This window comes from Danio rerio, chromosome 5, assembly GCF_052040795.2.
Source record: "Danio rerio strain M-AB ecotype USA chromosome 5, GRCz13ab, whole genome shotgun sequence".
NCBI classification, from domain to species: Eukaryota; Metazoa; Chordata; class Actinopteri; order Cypriniformes; family Danionidae; genus Danio; species Danio rerio.
Window position 1 is genome coordinate 70172803 of NC_141025.1, and position 19005 is coordinate 70191807.

General features: G+C 36.6%; 2 protein-coding genes across 18 annotated transcripts in view; one reads left to right on the forward strand and one right to left on the reverse strand.

The window, feature by feature from the left end:
* zswim7 (zinc finger, SWIM-type containing 7) overlaps positions 1-19005 on the forward strand; it is a 191084-nt gene that overhangs the window by 162288 nt on the left and 9791 nt on the right. The gene's annotated exons all lie outside the window — the stretch shown is intronic.
* specc1 (sperm antigen with calponin homology and coiled-coil domains 1) overlaps positions 1-19005 on the reverse strand; it is a 183929-nt gene that overhangs the window by 78435 nt on the left and 86489 nt on the right. For all 16 annotated transcript variants that reach the window (XR_015491977.1, XM_087254399.1, XM_087254400.1 and 13 more), the window contains 4 exons: positions 7221-8647; positions 3432-3639; positions 1797-1870; positions 1318-1493 (listed from right to left, as the gene is read on the reverse strand). Coding sequence is in view for 15 of the 16 variants with exons in the window: in XM_087254399.1 (XP_087110525.1) it covers positions 1318-1493; positions 1797-1870; positions 3432-3639; positions 7221-8647 (1885 nt within the window). In the remaining variant the exon portion in view is untranslated. The remainder of the gene's footprint in view (positions 1-1317; positions 1494-1796; positions 1871-3431; positions 3640-7220; positions 8648-19005) is intronic.

The following is a 19005-nucleotide window of genomic DNA, read 5'->3' on the forward strand; positions in this document are numbered from 1 at the left end:
TTTGCAGCACAGTTACTCTGTGCACTAGACTACACGAGATAGAGGTTTAAATGCAGATTCGCCAGGTGTCGAAACGCTTCTGAAATGACTGATACTTTGAAACGCTTTAGTTACATGACCTGGGTGTTTCAAAGCACTTTAGTCACGTGACCTGGTTGTTTCGAATAACCTTAGTCAATTAAATTGGGTGTTTCGAATCACCTTAGTCACGTGACTTGGGCGTTTCTAATCCCCTTAGTCACTTGACTTGGGCGTTTCGAATCCCCTTAGTCAAGTAAACTGGGTGTTTTGAATCCCCTTAGTCATGTAAACTGGGTGTTTCGGATCACCTTAATCGCGTTACCTGGGTGTTTCGGATCATGCTTTGGTGCAGTGTTTTGAAACACTTTCGCTTCGAGATCTCGACACTGGGTCGAAACTTCAGTTTCCCTCAGCCATCCCTAGTTTAAAGGGATATTAAAGTTTTCAACAAAAGTCATAAATTACTTGACACATAATGTTTAAAAAATGATAATCTGGAGGTTTTAACCCCAGTGGGGAAATTTTTTGTTCAGATTTTAGGATAGTTGCGAAATAATGAAAGCAACGAGGATGTTTTTGTTGTCCTTTCCTCCAAGCTGCTCCACAATCATCTTCCCATCTGTCTTTATATCCTGTATCTTTGTATTCTGCACTTTGTTCGCTGCAATCTGCCAATCTGGATTTTGGCTTTTGCTTGTATGGTGGCTCTGAAACACCTCTTGAAATGCTTTCTATAGATGCAAACAATGCTTAAAATTGAACCCAATATGATTTTTATTACGATAAATGTTTTGGAGGCAGTGCATAATTGTGATTGATCATATTTATTTTAATAATTTCAGCTGATAATTTTGGACTCACTGCGCAGTGAACTTTTTTTTTGTATAATTAGAATAGTATCATTTAAAGGGATAGTTCACCCCACAAAAAATCCCACAAAATCCACCCTTAGGTGGTTATAAATCCTTATGAGTTTCTTTCTTCTGTTGAACACAAAATAAGATATTTTGAAGAAAGCTGAAAACCAGTAACCATTTATTTCTATACAAGGAACAATAAATACTATGGAAGTCAGTGGTTACAGATTTCCAGCATTCTTTAAAACATCTTCTTTTGTGTTCAGCAGATGAAAGAAACTCTAACAGGTTTGAATCAAGTGGATTATTTTTGGGTGAACTTTCTCTTAAACTTGTGGATGTAGCAGACTATACCAGTGAATAGGGGAGAGTGTTGTTAGACTTGAGAGCCCAGATAGATGGCAGAGGGGTGGGGAGTTCTGATTGGATGATCACATACCTGGTGCCTTGGATCTGCTCCAGCTCTGAAGCCAGTCTCGCGCTGTGCTCCTGCTCCTCCTGCAGACGTCTGCGCAGCGTCCGCAGCTCCTGCTGAGCCTCCACCTTTATGTCATTGGCAACCACTACTGCTGTCTGGAGGTCAGCCTGGAAACGGCGCCACTCCTCCGTTTCATCCTAAAAGTCCACAAACACATGCATTTTATTTTTTTGTATAGTCAAGCGGAAGTGTTTTGGCTTCTCTTGAGCTCGCTGGCCTGGTCAGGGAAATGTCCTGTGTAATCACTGTGACTGATGGCCAGTAACATGCTAGACTACTTGTATTGGCAGTTCAAAGTCTTTCCTAATGAAGAGAGCTGAGATCTCATATAACAGAAGAAAATGTCTGGTTTGAATTTTAGGAATTGACATCCACTGTCAAACATGCAGTAATTCAATGCAAAAAAGAAGAACTAGAAAACAACAGATCACCTATTTTACCTTCATTTGTTTATTCACGACCTTAATCTGCTTCTCCAGTTCAGCTTTGTTGTCTTCCAGCTTCTTGATTTGATCTGAAAAGACAAAAAGAAAATAAAACAATTCAGAAAATGTATACATACTGCATGAATGCACTCAATTAAAAGTCTGAGGTTTCTTATGCTCACCCGATGATGCATTTATTATATCAATAATACCGTAAAAGCACCATGTTTTTAATTTTAAAATGTTCTGAAATCCAAATTTATTCCAGTGAAAGCAAAACCAAAAACATTCTGATATGCTGATTTAGGTAAAAAAAAAAAAAAACTTTATTTTTTTATCATCGTAAATTAAAAAAAAGTGTTTTGACAATTCTTTTAGAAAATATGTTATTAATATAAAATTTACACTTTTAATAAATTTAACGTGTTGTAATATAATAACAAATTAATTGAATAAAACAATACTCACCCCAAACATTCCAACCAATGTATTATTTTAATTGTGTAGTGTATAATATTGGGCTTGGTGATATGGCAAAAATGCATTTAATATATCAATAATACAGTAAAAACAGCATAATTTTTGTTTATGCCGTTTATAATTTTTAAAGTATTCTGATATGCTGATTATTCCAGTGAAATCAAAGTCCAAACATTCTAATATGCTAAAAATATATATTTTTTATTATCAAATTAAGAAATGCTGCCTAAAATTTTTAAATATTATTTTTAGAAAAATTTTATATATTTTTTACATTTAATAAATGAAATATAAAAAATACTTGAATAAAATTTACCCCAAATACCCTTGAATAAAACTGATTTTTTTATTTTTTTTTATTTTTTTTTTTAGAAAAATTGTCATCAATACAAAATTGGTACTTTTAATAAATTTAATTGTTATGTAAAATAAAAAATCTATTTAATAAAATTTCAGCATTTCATCAATTGTATTTATTATTATTATGTAATATTTTATAATATTATTAATTTAAAACTATTTTTAGATCATTTTTATGACAAAAAGGAATTTTTCTCAAAATAATGGCCTTTTACTTTCTTTTTATCATTATATAAATACACATGTAAACACAATTTTAGGTGGCTGAATTTAATTATAAAATAATAATTTCACACGCTATGCATATTTAAACATTTTTACATCTTTCCTTCTTTTGATCTCGTGTTAAATCGTGTTCTTGGAAACCGGGACTAAATTCATTTGCTCTTGAAATATAAATACTGTTTACATAAAGTGTCATAAGGAGCTATTTGAAGCTATTTGGTTCATTGCAGCTGGAAACAGACTGAGGCTGCAATAAAACTATAATCTGCACCATGAAATTTCCTCCTCCATATTAGAGAGAAAGGCAGATGCTGCATATAATTCCTGCAGGATGCAGTTTGGCAACGGTTTAAGCTGGAGGGGTATAGCTAAACAGCTCAGTATCTCAATCCATCCAGGCTGCCAGATACAATCAATGTGTTTCACTAATCACAGCAGACTCCAGCCTGTGTGTGTGTAGGCTATATTATACAGTATATTTAGCATTGGCTGAGAGAGAGCAGTTAAACACACACGCCGCAGGGATCATGATCATTTGGCAGTGTTGTATACGGAGAGCCAGAGACAGAGAGATAATAATCATACTCTCCAGGTCCAGGATGGTCTGGTTGGTGTGCAGTCTAACAGCCCGTTGCTGCTCCACCTGGTCCTCCAACTCGAAGATGGTCTCTTTCAGGTCCTTGATTTGGTTCTCAGCATCTATGCTCTTTTCCTCGAGAGAATTTGTGTTGGCTTTATGATCTTGTTCCTGTTTCTCCACCTTCTCCAGAAGCTGCTGTCTGTCTGCCTCCACCTGCAGACACATACAGTTGAAGTCAGTTGATTAACCCTCTAGTGATTTTTTTTTCTTTTCAAGTATTTCCCAAATTTTGTTTAACAGAGCACGGAATTTTTCACAGTATTTCCCTCTTATATTTTTTCTTCTGGAGAAAGTCTCATTTGCTTTATTCTGGCTAGAATAAAATCAGTTTTTAATTTTATAAAAAATAATTTTCAAGGTCAATATTAGCCCCCCTTAAGCAATATTTTTTTACCCTAATTACCCTAACTTGTTTAATTAACCTACTTAAGCCTTTAAATGTCACTTTAAGCTGAATATTAGCATTCTGAAAAAAATATCTAGTAAAATATCATCATGTCATCATGGCAAAGAAAAAGGAAATCACTTAGAAAATAAGTTATTAAAACTGTTATGTTTAGAAATGTGTTGAAACAACCAGCCTTGCACACTGGCTGCCAATTATGACAACTGACTAATCAAATATATAATATTACACATATAGAATTCACCTAAAAATACTAACAAAGAAACTAAAATAACGCAAAATACTTGATAAAGATTTGAGAAACTAAAAACAGTTTCATTAGTTCAAAGATTGCATTACTAATGCTCATTCCAGACCAACACAATTATGGAGTTCTTTGACTTTTGCCAAAGTGTAATTTTACCAATTTTCTGGTGCATTTTCAAACTTTTCCAACACTTTAAAAGAGTGACAAGTTACTTACTTGCATACATGTACAATCAAGTCCACATTTATTCTTACAGTCAAGCCCAAAATTATTCACACCCCTGGGGTGTTAATTTTAATTTTGCAGATAGAAATTAAAAAAAAAAAAAAAAACAATACAAGCACTCGCGCAGACTATAGAGTTTTTCTTTTATGCAAAAGCAAAGATATTTATAATTTTTTTTATTGAAATAGTTAATTATTATTACCTATTTAAATTAGTAAAAAAGCAACAGAATTTGATTTTAAAGCACTTTATCTAAGCACTTTTCAAACCTTAAACACTAGATTAAAATTCAAGCATTTCCTGAATTACCATTTTCCAATTGGCTTTGACCAAAAAAAAAAAAATCCCTTGATGTGCAAAAATGTTTATAAGATGCTACTGGAAAAAAAGTTATTGGCTGCTTTCAACACTGGTGATGATTAGAAGAAAGTTCTGCACTAAATTAGCATATTAACCTGATTTCATATGGATTGTGTGACACTTTATCCACAGCCATATCACCCTGCAGCCCAAGACCGGTTACTCACTGAAGCGAAACAGGGCTAAGCCTAGCCAGTGCCTGGATGGGAGACCACATGGGAAAACCAGGTTGCTGTTGGAAGCAGGGGCGCTCAACCTGTGGACTGTGTTGCTCCTAATGCCCCAGGAAAGTGAAGGAGACACTACACTGTCAGTGAGCGCCATTTTTTGGATCAGACATTAAAAAGAAGTCCTGTCTCACTGTGGTCATTAAAAATCCAAAGGCACTTTTTGTAAAGAGTAGGGTTTACTGTCCTGGCCCCTCCCTTGGCCTTTACCGAGCAAGGCCTCTATACACCTATAACTGCTGTGGGGAGTGCACTGATGCCATAGTCCTGTGGCTGGAGTCACATTATTGTGGATGCTGCACACTGGTGGTGGTGTGGAGAGCCCCCTCCCCCTCGTGATTGTGAAGCACTTTGGGTGTATGGCCATACACAATAAATGCGCTTTATAAATACACATTAAGCTGAAGACTACAGTAATCCAGTGGAAAATTCACACAGGAAACCACATTGCTCCAGTGTTGCATAATAACTAATTGAGAATTAGATCACTTTTGCAGTGATATAGGCCAGCCCATAACTGACAGCTGGATCAGGCTATATAGAACAGGACAAACGTTTTATTCAGAGCCTTGTGTTAGGTGTGCACTGAAAGCAGTGTGGCATCTTAAAGCTCAGTCTAATGGCAACTCCCTGGATGGCATCTGGACTGAGGGTGTATACTAAAGCCAAAGGGATTGGCTCACTCACAGAAGTTAAGTCAGAGAGAAAAATAAAGTCCATTTTGGGTTTGGAGGTGCACTGGGTTCATGTGAAAGCAATGAGGTGCCAGTGATGTCCATGTTCTTGTGGGTTTATAATGGCCCTTTCTGTGTATAATTGTATTTTAAAAGATGAGGTATGCCTGTTAACTATATGACTACAACATTTACAAGTGCAAACCAGGCAGTTACAAAAGTTGGCTCTCAATATTTATGTAGGGTCCTCTCTCATTTTCTGGTGCTCTGTGCAGAACATGAAAACAGTGAATATGCTATGTGGTTGGATGTAATGCAACTTCTGTTTATGTGGTGACATTTTATTAGGTTACTTTTAGAAAAACAAAACAAAGGGGGCAATCTTAGAGCCTAGAGATGGTATTAGTCTACAGTTGTTTACCCATCTTGTCCATTTTAAATTGTACCACATAAACGTTCCCAAAGTGAACATAATACAGTGTCTTGAAGTTCTGCAATGCGCTCTTTATGTCTCAGAACTGACCTCCTAAACATTGTCAACACAAAAATGCTCTCAAGAAGTTTACAAAATGAATATGTCAGAAATAAGTCATGATTGATTTGGCACTAAAAAGGTGATGATGGTCATAATATAAGCCAGATGGTCCAAAGAATTCATCCAACAATTTCCAACACCAATATTTTCGCTTAAAAGTGCTTTAAAGTGATATCAAACATTTAGCATCTCCAAGAAAAAAAGGACTGTGCACATTTTTTCCACGTAGTAATATGATGTATATGATGTATAATGTATATGAGATATAGCATGAGATGGGGTCTACTACATTATTGTTAATTGCCTGTTAGGAAACGGCTACACAAAACATTCAAATTGCATTGGGACAATGCCATGGCGGAGGGCCAAGGTGTTCCCAGAAAATCCTACTGGCACATGAACACTTCTTAATGTTCTTGATGTAGATAAAACCCACAGAGTTTTCAGCACACTCAATATGCACTCTCATTTTCATTCACTAATTCAGGATTACAATTTTGTAGTGCATTGCAGTTGCATCTGTGGTTGTATCGATATAGAACAGGGGTCACCAAACTTGTTCCTGAAGGGCTGGTGTCCTGCAGATTTTAGCTCCAACCCTAATCAAACACACCTGAACAAGCTAATTAAGGTCTTACTAGGTATACTTGAAACACCCAGGCAGGCGTGTTGAGGCAGGTTGGAGCTAAACCCTGCAGGGTACCGGACCTCCAGGACCAAGATTGGTGACCCCTGGCATAAAAGCATTAGCAAAAAAAATAAAAACCTGCCCATTATTTTGGGTATTTTAGGATCATCGTAAATTGGGTAGCTTCTTCTTTATGTTAGAAATTACCAGTCTGGTTATATACCAGGCATATGCAAACTTGATCCTGGAGGGCTGGTGTCCTGCATAGTTTTGGTCCAACCCTAAACAAGACACTAAAGAAAACACTAATTCGTTTGATTAGGTGTGTCTGATGAATGTATTATAGCAAAACTTTGAAGGAACACCAGCCCTCAAGGGTCAAGTTTGCCCATCCCTGTTCTATCCCTTGTCAACTTCTACTTCACTGCATACCTGCTGCAGCTCTTGTCGTAGCTCTGTGCAGGTCATCTCCAGCTTGTCTCGATCTTCATGCGCCACTTTGAGCAGACTTTGCAGCTCAGTGTTGTCACTAGCGCTCTGCACTGCCTTTAGCTCAGCAACCTTCTGCCGCTCCACCTCCACCTGCGCCTTCATACTCGCATTGTCCACCCTCAGAGCCTCCATGGCTAGCCTCTGTTCCTCAGTTTTCCTCACTGCCTCATCTCTAGCAAGCTTCTCACTCTCCAGATGCCCTTGCAGAAGCCCTTCTTCTTCCCTTAAGCTCTTCACAGCAGTTTGCGCCTCCTGATTCTCCTTCTCCAAGGCTCTGAGACTCCCTGTCAGCTGCTGCTGGATGTCTACCAGCTTCTCTCTTTCAAATCGCGAACTCTCTACTTGCTCAGCCAAACGCTGTTCAAGTTCTGCGATCCGAGAGGCACGTGAAGCCTCAGCTTCTTGACTCTGAGCTTGGTCTCTGAGCCTCTGAAGAAGAGTCTCGTTTTGTTGCGCCAAGAGTTCTACGCGCTCCCTTTGCTGCTGTAGGGAAGTCTGCAAGAGGCCTTTCTCCTCTGCCAAACGCTCATTCTCAGCTGTCAGCTCCTGGACGACCTGTTGCTGGTCGGCCAACTCCTGTAGAGTGGCCTGAAGCTCTTCGGCCGTACTGTGGTGACTCTCTTCCATCTTCTGGATGCGTTCTGTCAGAGACTCCACAGAGAGATCTTTCACCACACCGCTGGGCACCACGCTCTTAATGCTGCTACTGACAGAGTCTGAGCGTGAGGGGATCTTCTCAAACTCAGAGGAGTCTAAAGAGGGTAAAGGAGAGACTTTGATGTCACTTGCAGATGACACTGAAGTTTTAAGATCGCTTCCATTGATGTTATCTGGGACAACTCCGTTAACAGAATGCTTGCTGGAGCTGGCGCTCTCCAATGCAATGAGCTTTTGCTTCAAAGATTGATTCTCTTCCCGCAAAGTGGCCAACTCACGTTGGAAACGTCCGTTCTTCTCCCTAAGTTCACCTACAAGCACCTGGACGTCTCCAGTCAGAGCCGGTGTCCTTTCCATCTCTGAATTCCCTTCTGGTGTCCCAGCCTCTGATAGCGAATCCTTCCCTTTATGCCGTTGAAGCTCCGTTCGTAGCTTACTGATCTCGAACTCTTTGGTTTTGGCCTCAGCCAGAAGCTCCCTCACCTGACTCTCCAGCAACGTCTTGTCCAAGGCCGCAGACTCCGCTTTGGTCTTGACAGAGCCACGTGAGTGCTTGGCCAGCGCAGAGATGCTTGAGGCGCTGGAACTGGTGACCGTCTTTTTGGCTGTAGAGCTTTTCTGTTGATCGCGCGATGAGAGACGTTCTCTGGAGATGCTTTGGGGGATCTCACGAGGAGCTGGGATCCCTGACTTTTTGGTTGACTGGACACCTGGGTAGAAAGACATAATGATGTTTTGTTAGTGTTGGAAGTCTTCGTCTGAGTATATGCTGTTGTTAGCTTGAGAAATACAACCAACAAAATCCTTCCCTCTGGGCAGCTATATCTTTTTTTTTAGCTCAGTAAATGACGTGATAAAATTTTTATGATGTTTTCATATAACTAAGCCATAATAATTAAATTGCAATATGTTGAAACTGCTAAAGCAACAACATTGTTAAGCAACCCCCATCCATTAGACTGTGAATATGTGACAATATCACCATTTTTTTCATTCCATTCTACAAAGCCTGGCATATCTGTGTGTAAGGTCATTCGTCTAGAGTGATGACAGGACAAAATGTGTTTTGTCCCGTCACATTCAAATGACCACCTGGCACTGCCACGCTACACTGTAGCCATAGCAGCCAGTCAGAAACACTGGCATCTGAGTGGCATCAGAGGGGGTGTGGGTGATGTATGGTCCTCCTTTATGCTCTTTGCAAAATAGAGGTTAAATATTCTTTGGCGGTGTAGGCTGGTGAAAGGATTTTGTGGGTTTTGGAATAATCAGCAAATACCAACACAAAAATCTGCTGGACTGGGACTTGTTAAAGCTGATGCCTTCCTCTAATACAGAGATTACTTCAGAGCAACGGGGTTTTCAAAGAGATCACTGTTTCTCAGGCTGAAATAAAGTCAACCCAGGGGGTGTTGAGTTGGCATACTGGAATGCTAATTTTAAGAGCAAAATAAACAGTTACACACAAAAGGTTTTCAACTAACAGAGATATGCAATTGAATTAAACTGACACATGCAAATAAACACATGTACAGAGAGATAAGTGATAAAAAAACAAGTCCAAACACAATTGTGCATTGTGAATGTGTCAAATCTTTTGTTGATTACTGTAATTGTGCCATTTGCTTTATAATCGTCACTGTTCCTTCTAAGCTGGGCAATAAATAATGAAGGTGGATTAAAAATGAGTGGAGAAAGCTATTTGATAGTATCTCAGTAAACTTAGTGTCTCGAAAACTAACACATTTTACATGTTTCATAAAAAGTAGAAGCATGCAAAGCCATTGTAGTAAAACTTTATAGATTTAATATTAGAAATATATATATATATATATATATATATATATATATATATATATATATATATATATATATATATATATATGCATTTGTAAATTAGAATATGGAACAACTTATTTCATATAACTTAATCTGGGAAAAATGAACCAACTATGTAACATCCCATAGACCTGAACTTTTCTGTTAACTTAAAATCAGAAGGATCACTCCGTACATGTACATAGCTTTGTTGCTGATGTGTATATATCTTATTTTACTTTACTTGTTTATTTTTACTTATTCCCCGCCCCCTTTTTTTTCAAATTTTTATTTTATTTAAATTTTTCTATTATGTAAAACATTAGTGTGCATGCACACAAAAAAGGAAAGCATATATTGCTAATATAGTGCTTATATTTGTGAGTGTATTCAGATGTGTGGTCTCTGAAAAAAAGATAATTAAAAATATATATATAATATTTAAGTGCTTTAATGGGTGTATTTCAACCTCACAGGTATAACAGATAAATATTTATGTTATAAATAAGTAATTACTTTCAATAGTAAGGGGTAAAAATAATCATGGGACTTCAAAATGTTCTTCATGACATAGTCAAGACAGTTTTTAAATCATATAGAATAGAAATATAAAAATATTGCAAAGTTAAATGGTAGAGAAAATATAATATTTGTAGGTGTGATATTTTTGCCCAGGTGGCTGGAAAATTCCAACAAAGTTTAACTCTTCAAGAACCAAGATTAAAGGAAAGGCAAGGCAAGTTTATTCATCACATTTAATACACAATGGTAGTTCAAAGTGCTTTACATAAACAGGAATTTAAGTGACAAGTATAGAAAATAAAAACAAAGAATAAAAATCAGATTAAAAAGTGTTAAAACAGGTTTTAAAAGAATGAAAAAGAAAAGAAAGGTATAATAGTGCAATCTGTTGGACGTTGCACAGTGCTCATTCAATAAATTCAGTAAACTTGAATGTCATTTGTCACTTGAATGTGCCTAATGTTGGAGAACAGCTCTTCATTTTTGGAAGCTATATCCAGCAGAGGTGGGCACTGTTAGTAGCTTTACCCTGCTTTGACTGAACCCTTGGAATTTCTAAATTACTTGATCCTAAAAATCTGAAAGATTACTGATTACGACATTAATTATTACTACACTGTAGGGTTGTAGCGATACCATTAAATAATCTTCTGATACTATACCAGCTGAAGTATCATGATACCAAGTAGTATTGCGATACTGTAATTCATAACTTAAATTATTAAGAAAATTGTCAGAAATAATATATTTTATGTTATAATAGGCCTACTTGAATTTAATTCAAAGTTCCCTTAAGGCTAAAAAGTATTATTTGGACCTCACTTCACCTAAAATGTATTTATTATTTTTGTTTATTTTGTAGATAACATTACAATACAAAATATACATAAAATAAAGATACAAATTGTTTAAAATTATTACAGATTTTTTTCCAACAAAATTAATCTATATGAAGTGGTCAAAAATTGCTTCAATGTTTCCTGTTGCTATTGTAAGTATTTCAACTATTTTTAGTCTTTTCAGGTAACAATCCAAAGTAATTCAAAATTTCACTTTGTGAGTCGTTCTTTTTAAGAGATTGTTGTGGTTTTTGTAGCTACTAAATCGTATTAACAGGAACAGAAATGAACCGTGTGCATTCGAATTGAAGCATTAGAAGACGTGCAATAGGCTACCATAAAAAGAGCAAATTCTACAGTTTCGCAACCTTGAAGTGCTCCACAGACTATTAAAAAAATGGTCTATTGTTGCACAAGCGTGTGAGCATTTTAGTGACTTTTCCACATGCAACATTATCTATTGTAGATAAATCATCAAAAGCGATACTACCGTATTGAAGGCATAGTATTGCAAGACTAGTACCAGTAAACTGGGCAACCCTACTCCACTGTAAAAAAAAAAATGCAGGTTCACACACAACTCATTCATGTTGTCCTAACACAAATCGATTAAGTTAATGTATTTAAGTGGATTGAACATAAAAAATAAATTTGCCCAATAAAATCTCAAGAATTGTGTTGTTTCAGCTTATTTTTAACAAGTTTTGAACAAGCAGCAAAGATATTATCTTTAAAGAATAACTGAATAAATTCTTTAAAAAGCTATATATTTATATTTACATTCTGTAGGGTACTGTTTGTGGTTTTGAATAATATGAAAAATACCTCAAAGTAGTACTAAGAAATCTATAGCCGCCTCCCAAATGGCACACTATACACTTATGCACTTACACACTCAACAGCATAGTATATGTATGTAGTGTCGTCCCAAATGGCACACTAATGTTTTTTTACTAAGCGGAAATTCAAATCGTTTCCCTGATGATGTTTGACGGCTGCCAAATCAGTGAAATAAACGACCAAATTATCAAATAATACCTGCCATGATTATTGCCGCATCGGGAGGTGCTATAATGACTCTCGTAGGAGAATTTTGCTTTCACTATCCAAAATAAATAAAGTTATTCAACAAGTGCGTCCGATAGCTCTGCCCCTTCCGCTACGTAAGCAAACCTGCGGTCGTTGAACCTGCGGTCGTTGAGCGGCTGAATGAGTGCATCATCCAGGTAATTCAAGTGCACTTATTATTTTTAGAGTTTTCAGTGTGAACACACTACTTACACTATTTATACTACAAAATGGGGTAAAATAGTGCATACATATGCGATTTGGGACGCAGCTTATGTCTTAAGATTTGAAATATCAAAGACGTAAAGTGAGAAATACCCTAGCAACCACCCAGTGAACCCTAACAGAAGGTTGGCAAGTTCTGCATTTTTCTGCACTCATTTTTCTAAAGAAAATTTTATAATCTCGTTTACAAAGCCATGACCTCATCTCCACTTAGCCACAAGGGTTGTTTCACAGCTGTCTTGTGTTTTATGAAAACAAATATAGCGATTTATAATACAATAACAAACTATGAAACTGTAGTAAAGTAAAGCATTGCATGGGAAATGCGATTGATACAATTTAGGATGGCTTTAAGCATTTTAAATAAAGAATAAAAAAGGTTTTCTAACTCTCTCTTACTTGTAATGGATTGTTGCCTGGACAGAGTTAATCAGATGCCGAATAATGTATTAGAGTTTTTCTTCTTTATGTGAAAGAAGATACTGAGTGAATCACTCCACTGGAAGAGATGTGCTATAAATCTATAATCTACCACTCACATACACAGATGCATCAAAGACAGAACCAGGACACACTTTCCTGCATTATACATTAGAGTATTTGTTTTCATCTACATAACATCTCAATGCTTCATTTAGAGTCGTAATTTTAAAGAACAGCTTACTGCATACTGAAATAATGGTTTAGCACCACAGGTTTTTCCACACCACCTTAACATTTTAAATGTGTAACATGCAGACATGCCAACAAAAAGGCATTCATTGCTAATGAAAGTAATTTGGTACCTGTTCACTGGGCAACCTGATCTAAAGTTTGCTGCATAACATGTAAAGGATGAGATTGGAGATCCTTTTTTTCCATGTGTGTGACTAATGCTTGGGCAGTGCCATTTCCCCACAATCTCATCTGACTTCACTGCATGAATCACCCTTTACTGAATTCAACTATTCCATCACTGCTGACCTCCTCCATGCCAAGGAACATGCACAGAATAGGCATGTTGTTATAGTGTTTGATTTGTGGTTTTATTATTATTAGGGATGCTCCCATCAGGATTTTTGCAGCCCATTCAGAGTACTAATTCCTTGTCATTGTGATCAGCTGATACAGAGTACCGATTTTGATCCTTCAAGCTTTATAATGCATTAAGTACATTAAGTACATTAAGTGGAGTTTGCTCCTTATCTAAGAGAATAAATTCATTTGGTGTGGACATGTCAATGTCAGAAGGAGCTTTGCAGAAAATAACAAAAAAAAACTGATTAAATGATAAGAAATGATTGATGCAATTTAGAAACATTGCAAATGATGGAACAATTTAACATGTCTCAATAAAGAATGTTTGGAGGGTATATTTGATGCATAAGAAGTCAAAATGCACGCATTAAAATCCATTACTTCTTTAGTAAAAGGAAATAGGCCTATAAACTACTGTATGATGCTGTTTGACATGCGTCTTCCTCTGCTAGTAAACTCGTAAACGAACATTTGTGATCAGTTCATCAGATCGACCAGATTACTGATCAAGTCATAAAAATGTGATTACCTGCCGATACCGATCTCCAGCCAATCAATCAGTGCATCCCTAATTATTATTATTACTATAAATGACTACTAAAAGGCATGAAAATAAATTTGACAAGCTTTGACAATGCATTCAGCTTGAGTGGGCCAGTAAAATAGAAAAATTGGGTGGTGAATATATAGTATTGTGACAAATTTAATTGTCATTTTAAAGACATTTTATTCAGCTTACAATTAGTGGCATAATATAGTAAGTTCACTTTTAAAAGTGTCTTTTTCATTCATTATAGTCTATTTTAAAATGGCTCAACAAACACCATGATAAAAATATCCAGGATGGAGAGCGTAATCAAGTTTAGTTGTAATGAAAAAGGCATAATAAAAATCTTAGAAACTTATATAAATTTAAAAAAGTATATACATGTGTGACCCGATCTGGTGATCGGGAAGTCACAGCATTCTATTTGAAGATACAGACTGATAATGTGAAAAAAACAATTAAATAATATAATGTTTAGCTACAGAACAGACATTGAAAAATAAATCTTACCGTTTCGTACTCCAGATCATTGAGTAAGATATTTGAACAGCTATTTAGGTTGACGAAGTTTTACCATAATTTGCTGGAAATAAACATTGCTTTTCTCAACTCCTTTTGTCACTTTCTCTATATTCCAGGTATCCCGTGAAACATCAATATCTCTGCCCTCCAAATATGGTGTTAAATGTTGTATAAAAGCAATCAAAAATCTTTAAAATGTACACAGTGTGTACACAAAGTGCTATTTTAAACTGACACACAACCAATTGGTCAGACTTAGCAGCACTGTGTGTAAACAAACATGTTAATCAAAACATGTAATGTTTGTGATAAAGGTTGTAAATTAACGATGGAGAGCCGTGTTTTCTTTCATTTGATGAAGATTTCATTTATGAGGTCTTTCTATGGCCTTTGTCACCCAATATAATTGATTTTAACCCAATATTTAACAGCTGGTTTCGCCGTTATGAATTCCTTAACACTGTTAAATGTAGCACCTCTAGTTCAACCTTTCTGATTTAGTAAATCTTTGTAAAATTTTACATTTTTATTCAAATAAAAACGTAATAATAATTTGAGCTTCTGCCTGGTTTAAAAGCATTTGTATATATGTTCAAATTAAGCCGCAAAATCAACAGTTTATCCCTTTAAATACAATGGATTTTGAAAATGCTTTTGAAAAACGTTTATCGCAATTTTCTCAGGTTTATCGCAATTTTCTCAGGCAAACAACCATAATTCAAATGGGCATATCTTCAAAACCATTCAAGAATGAATTTGAGCATTTGAGTCTCCTCTTACCATTGATACCTAAATCTCAGTTTTGGAATTTGGATCACTGTTGCTGTGTCCCAATTTGCATATTTATACTACGCCCTAAAAGTATGTATTTTTTTGTGTGAAGAAACAATATATATTTTTCAATGTGTAACAGAAGAGTATTTCCTTGTTAACAGATCGTTATGTTACTTGGTTATGAGCCCTTTCAGTCATCCACACACCATCCACATTTCTGTTAATGAAATGTGCTAAAATGGGCATTAAAACACAATGTGCAATTTACAGTGACCGAAAATTATAATTCATATATATTGTAAATTAATATAGCAAATATTGCGACAGACTCCGGTTAATACAAAGGGTGAATTTACAAGTCTATGCTGTGGGTTCACTCGAGCAGTTAACCAGAACTAAAAAAGCAGGATTGTGCCAGCGTTTGATTAATGACCACGCAAAATAACCTTAATTCTTGTGCAAGACAAGCTCTTCCTGACTCTAAATTTATCTGTGCTTGGCTGCCCTCTTGCTTGAATGACTACGAAAGCGTCCTATTTTTAGACTTTGTAAAAGGAGAGGGAAAACAAAGAGAAAGAGAGAGCGAGATAGATATGGTGTGAAATCGAGAAGGTAAACATTGAGCTAATTATGCATAGAAAACAAGCTAATGGTGTAAAGAAACAACAATGAAGGCATGAGAGGCATAGTGAGTGTGTGTGTGTGCGTGTGTGTGAGAGAGAGTCTTATTAAAAAACAATATGGCTTTGTTTACATAGGAGATCACTGTGGGAGAGATATAGACAGGTCATCTATCCAACCTTAATCTTAACCAAAAGACAAAGCGTATACTGTATCGTTCTACTATCACTAAGCCAATGCTCTTATCACTATATAAAGTAAATAAAACAGGGTACTTTATTCCGAGACAAATATATTCATCTCCACTGTGAATGGAGATTTGGTTTCTATAGAGCCAGTAATGAATTCACTCAAATGTGAGCTGCTTTAGTGCATAAACATGACTCAAATAAAGAGCTCACTGTTGGCGGCGACATGAGGGAAGCTAATAGAATCTACGAAGAATTATGTTGTTTTGTTAGACATGACAGCATGGGGTGGGTCCAAAAAGAAAAGCCATTGAGCGCCAGAATCAACAGTTCAGACTGCAATAATGTGGCCATTAACAGCAATTGTTATGCAGAAGCCAAATGTGTCCTCCAAGCATGAAGCAGCATTAGCAGTTTAAAAACATTAGGCTTGATGTAGTCGTTTAGCCAATGGTCCGTGGGCGGTGCTTGGCGTGACGTCTGAGGCTTAGACCATATCAATAATGTCAAATGCATGTCACACTTTCCTGGACACACTTAATGCCTAGTTCACACTAAAGGATTTTAAGCCTGATTTGAGCCCGATTTGGAAGTTAATGAGCTCGCCGACAGATCGGGCTGTGATCGGGAAGAAATCTGCGGGTGCTCGGCGCTCGCTGCTCTTTATGTGTGAACTACTGAACAACGCATCAACGAGGCTCGCTGACGCGTCGCCGACACCTCGCAGACGGAAATCCAACATTCAGCATGCTAAATATTCCAGAGCAGTCGGCCGACTCAACCCCACGTGTGGTCATGTGTAGTGACGAGCTGCAGCCAATGAGAGAGCATATCAGCATGAGCTGAATGCCTGTGTGTTCAGGAGCTCAGCAGAAACATCTGTGATTGGTCAGAATGGGCATCGGTGCACTGGCTTTATTCTGCGTTAGCACAGACATGAGAGTAGGCTATATTAACAGTGGAACTAGAATTCTGTAACTATTAGAATTACCATACTGCTAATTCTGACCGTTCTCATATAAAACGCCATATTGTCACAACATATTTACATTCAAAGCTATTATTGAGATATTAAAATTAAGCTTTGAATGTTTGGCATCATATTTAATGACACTATTACCCTAAAAATATAATATTTTTTTGGTAATACAGCCTATAAATATGTAGTTAAGATACTAAAACACTTAAAGGTCTTGGCTTTCATTTTCACTTTCAAACAGGAGCTATTTAACAGCACAGAATATGCTGTTTTGAAAGATATCTGAAGAAAATTGATGTTTTTGCCATCAGAAAGTTTTGTTTATGTTAGCAGGAAGTTGCCAGGCAAGAAAATGCACACATATTTAAAGTCACAGCGACCAATATGGTAATTTAAGGCAGAAATGCTCAGTTCTTTACTGTTTTGTAATAAAAAAAAAAAAAAATGTCAGAAAGAAATACACTGATAGTTAGAAAACGGCAGGGTGTTATAAATATGTTAGTTTTATTTTAAAGAGTTATAAAATTACAAAAATTAAAAACTCTCTGTATATCCACTGGAACCTTGCAAATGAGTGATCAATGCGCTGATAAATCAGCTGATTTGACGATGTTTTTAAATGCTTTCTCCAAAGCTTGAAACGCTGTCAGTGATGTCATCAGCACACAAGCAGCCAATAGTGTTCAGCTTTTTCTGACGACTCCTCCCTCAAATTTTGATTGGCTGTGGTTTGGTAGCTTGAATGAGCTGATGGGGAATGAGTTGTTGTCAGATCATGTAGTGTGTGACCCCCCTCTTGTGGATCGTTCACGGAGTGTTGCGTAGTGTGAACACCACAGAGATTAAAAGACACAAAGTCAAGTCATGTAGTGTGAACAGCACAGCGATCTGCTGATGTTTAAAATCCTGTAGTGTGAACTAGGCTTAAGCAGATCCTCAGCTGTCCTCTGATTGGTTTAAATGATTTAAACATACAGGATTTCTGTGAGTCGAGTGTGCAGCAATCTTAAAACATGACTGGTTGGTTAATCTGTCAGTCATATATCATAGTGGGAGCTCCTTGACCATTTAAGCTCCCAGACCTTCAGGCGTCAGTATGAGTTCTTGCTATGCTTGATAAAAATTGAAGTCCAAAATAACTTGTTTGATTGCATTATATGGGCAGCGCATTCAAACATGAGCTTAACAGGATTTGTGGATCATGTTTGGAATTACAGGAATAATAACAAGACTTGACAGCTTCCAATGTGAGCGCATCATGAAATAACCCCAGAGCAATTTACTGCAAAGCATTATCAGATAAGTGAGCAAATTCTTGAGCAGTCATCTGTTATGGCATTATCTAGAAACCGGAAGATGTTCAATTCACAGCAATTAAATATGGTGCATTTACACTGCAGATCTTGATGGTCAGTTTTGAATTAGTGACTGTATCTGATTTTATTTTGACAACCTGCTTGCATCGTCTTTTAAAAGTGACTCGTCTCTGATTGTCTGCATTTACACAGCACACAACAAAGGCACAATGCACATGGCACTGACTGGCAGCTGATAATAAATGTGCGCTCCATTTTTCTCCATTCCTGTATTTAATCTGTTCACAGGGTTTATTTATTTTTTATTTTTTAGACTAGTTGTTTTACAATAGTTTATGGCAGAAAAGTTCTCATTTGGCCATCTTCTTTTAATCCTTTTTGAACCAGTAGGCATTTTATTGTCATGTCCATGGCATGATTAATGCATGTGATGTATGCAACAGTTTTATATTAGTTTATCTTGGTAATGTGGTGGATGTTGCGCCCTCTCTCTCTCTCTCTCTGCTTAACATGCTTAAATAATTGTGCAACATGACAATATAAAAGCTTTTTTAGTCCTCATGTATGAGATTTAAAGTTTGGAACTCTGCTAAAGTTTGTTCTGAAATGACAGCATCAGAGTCGACGTCATT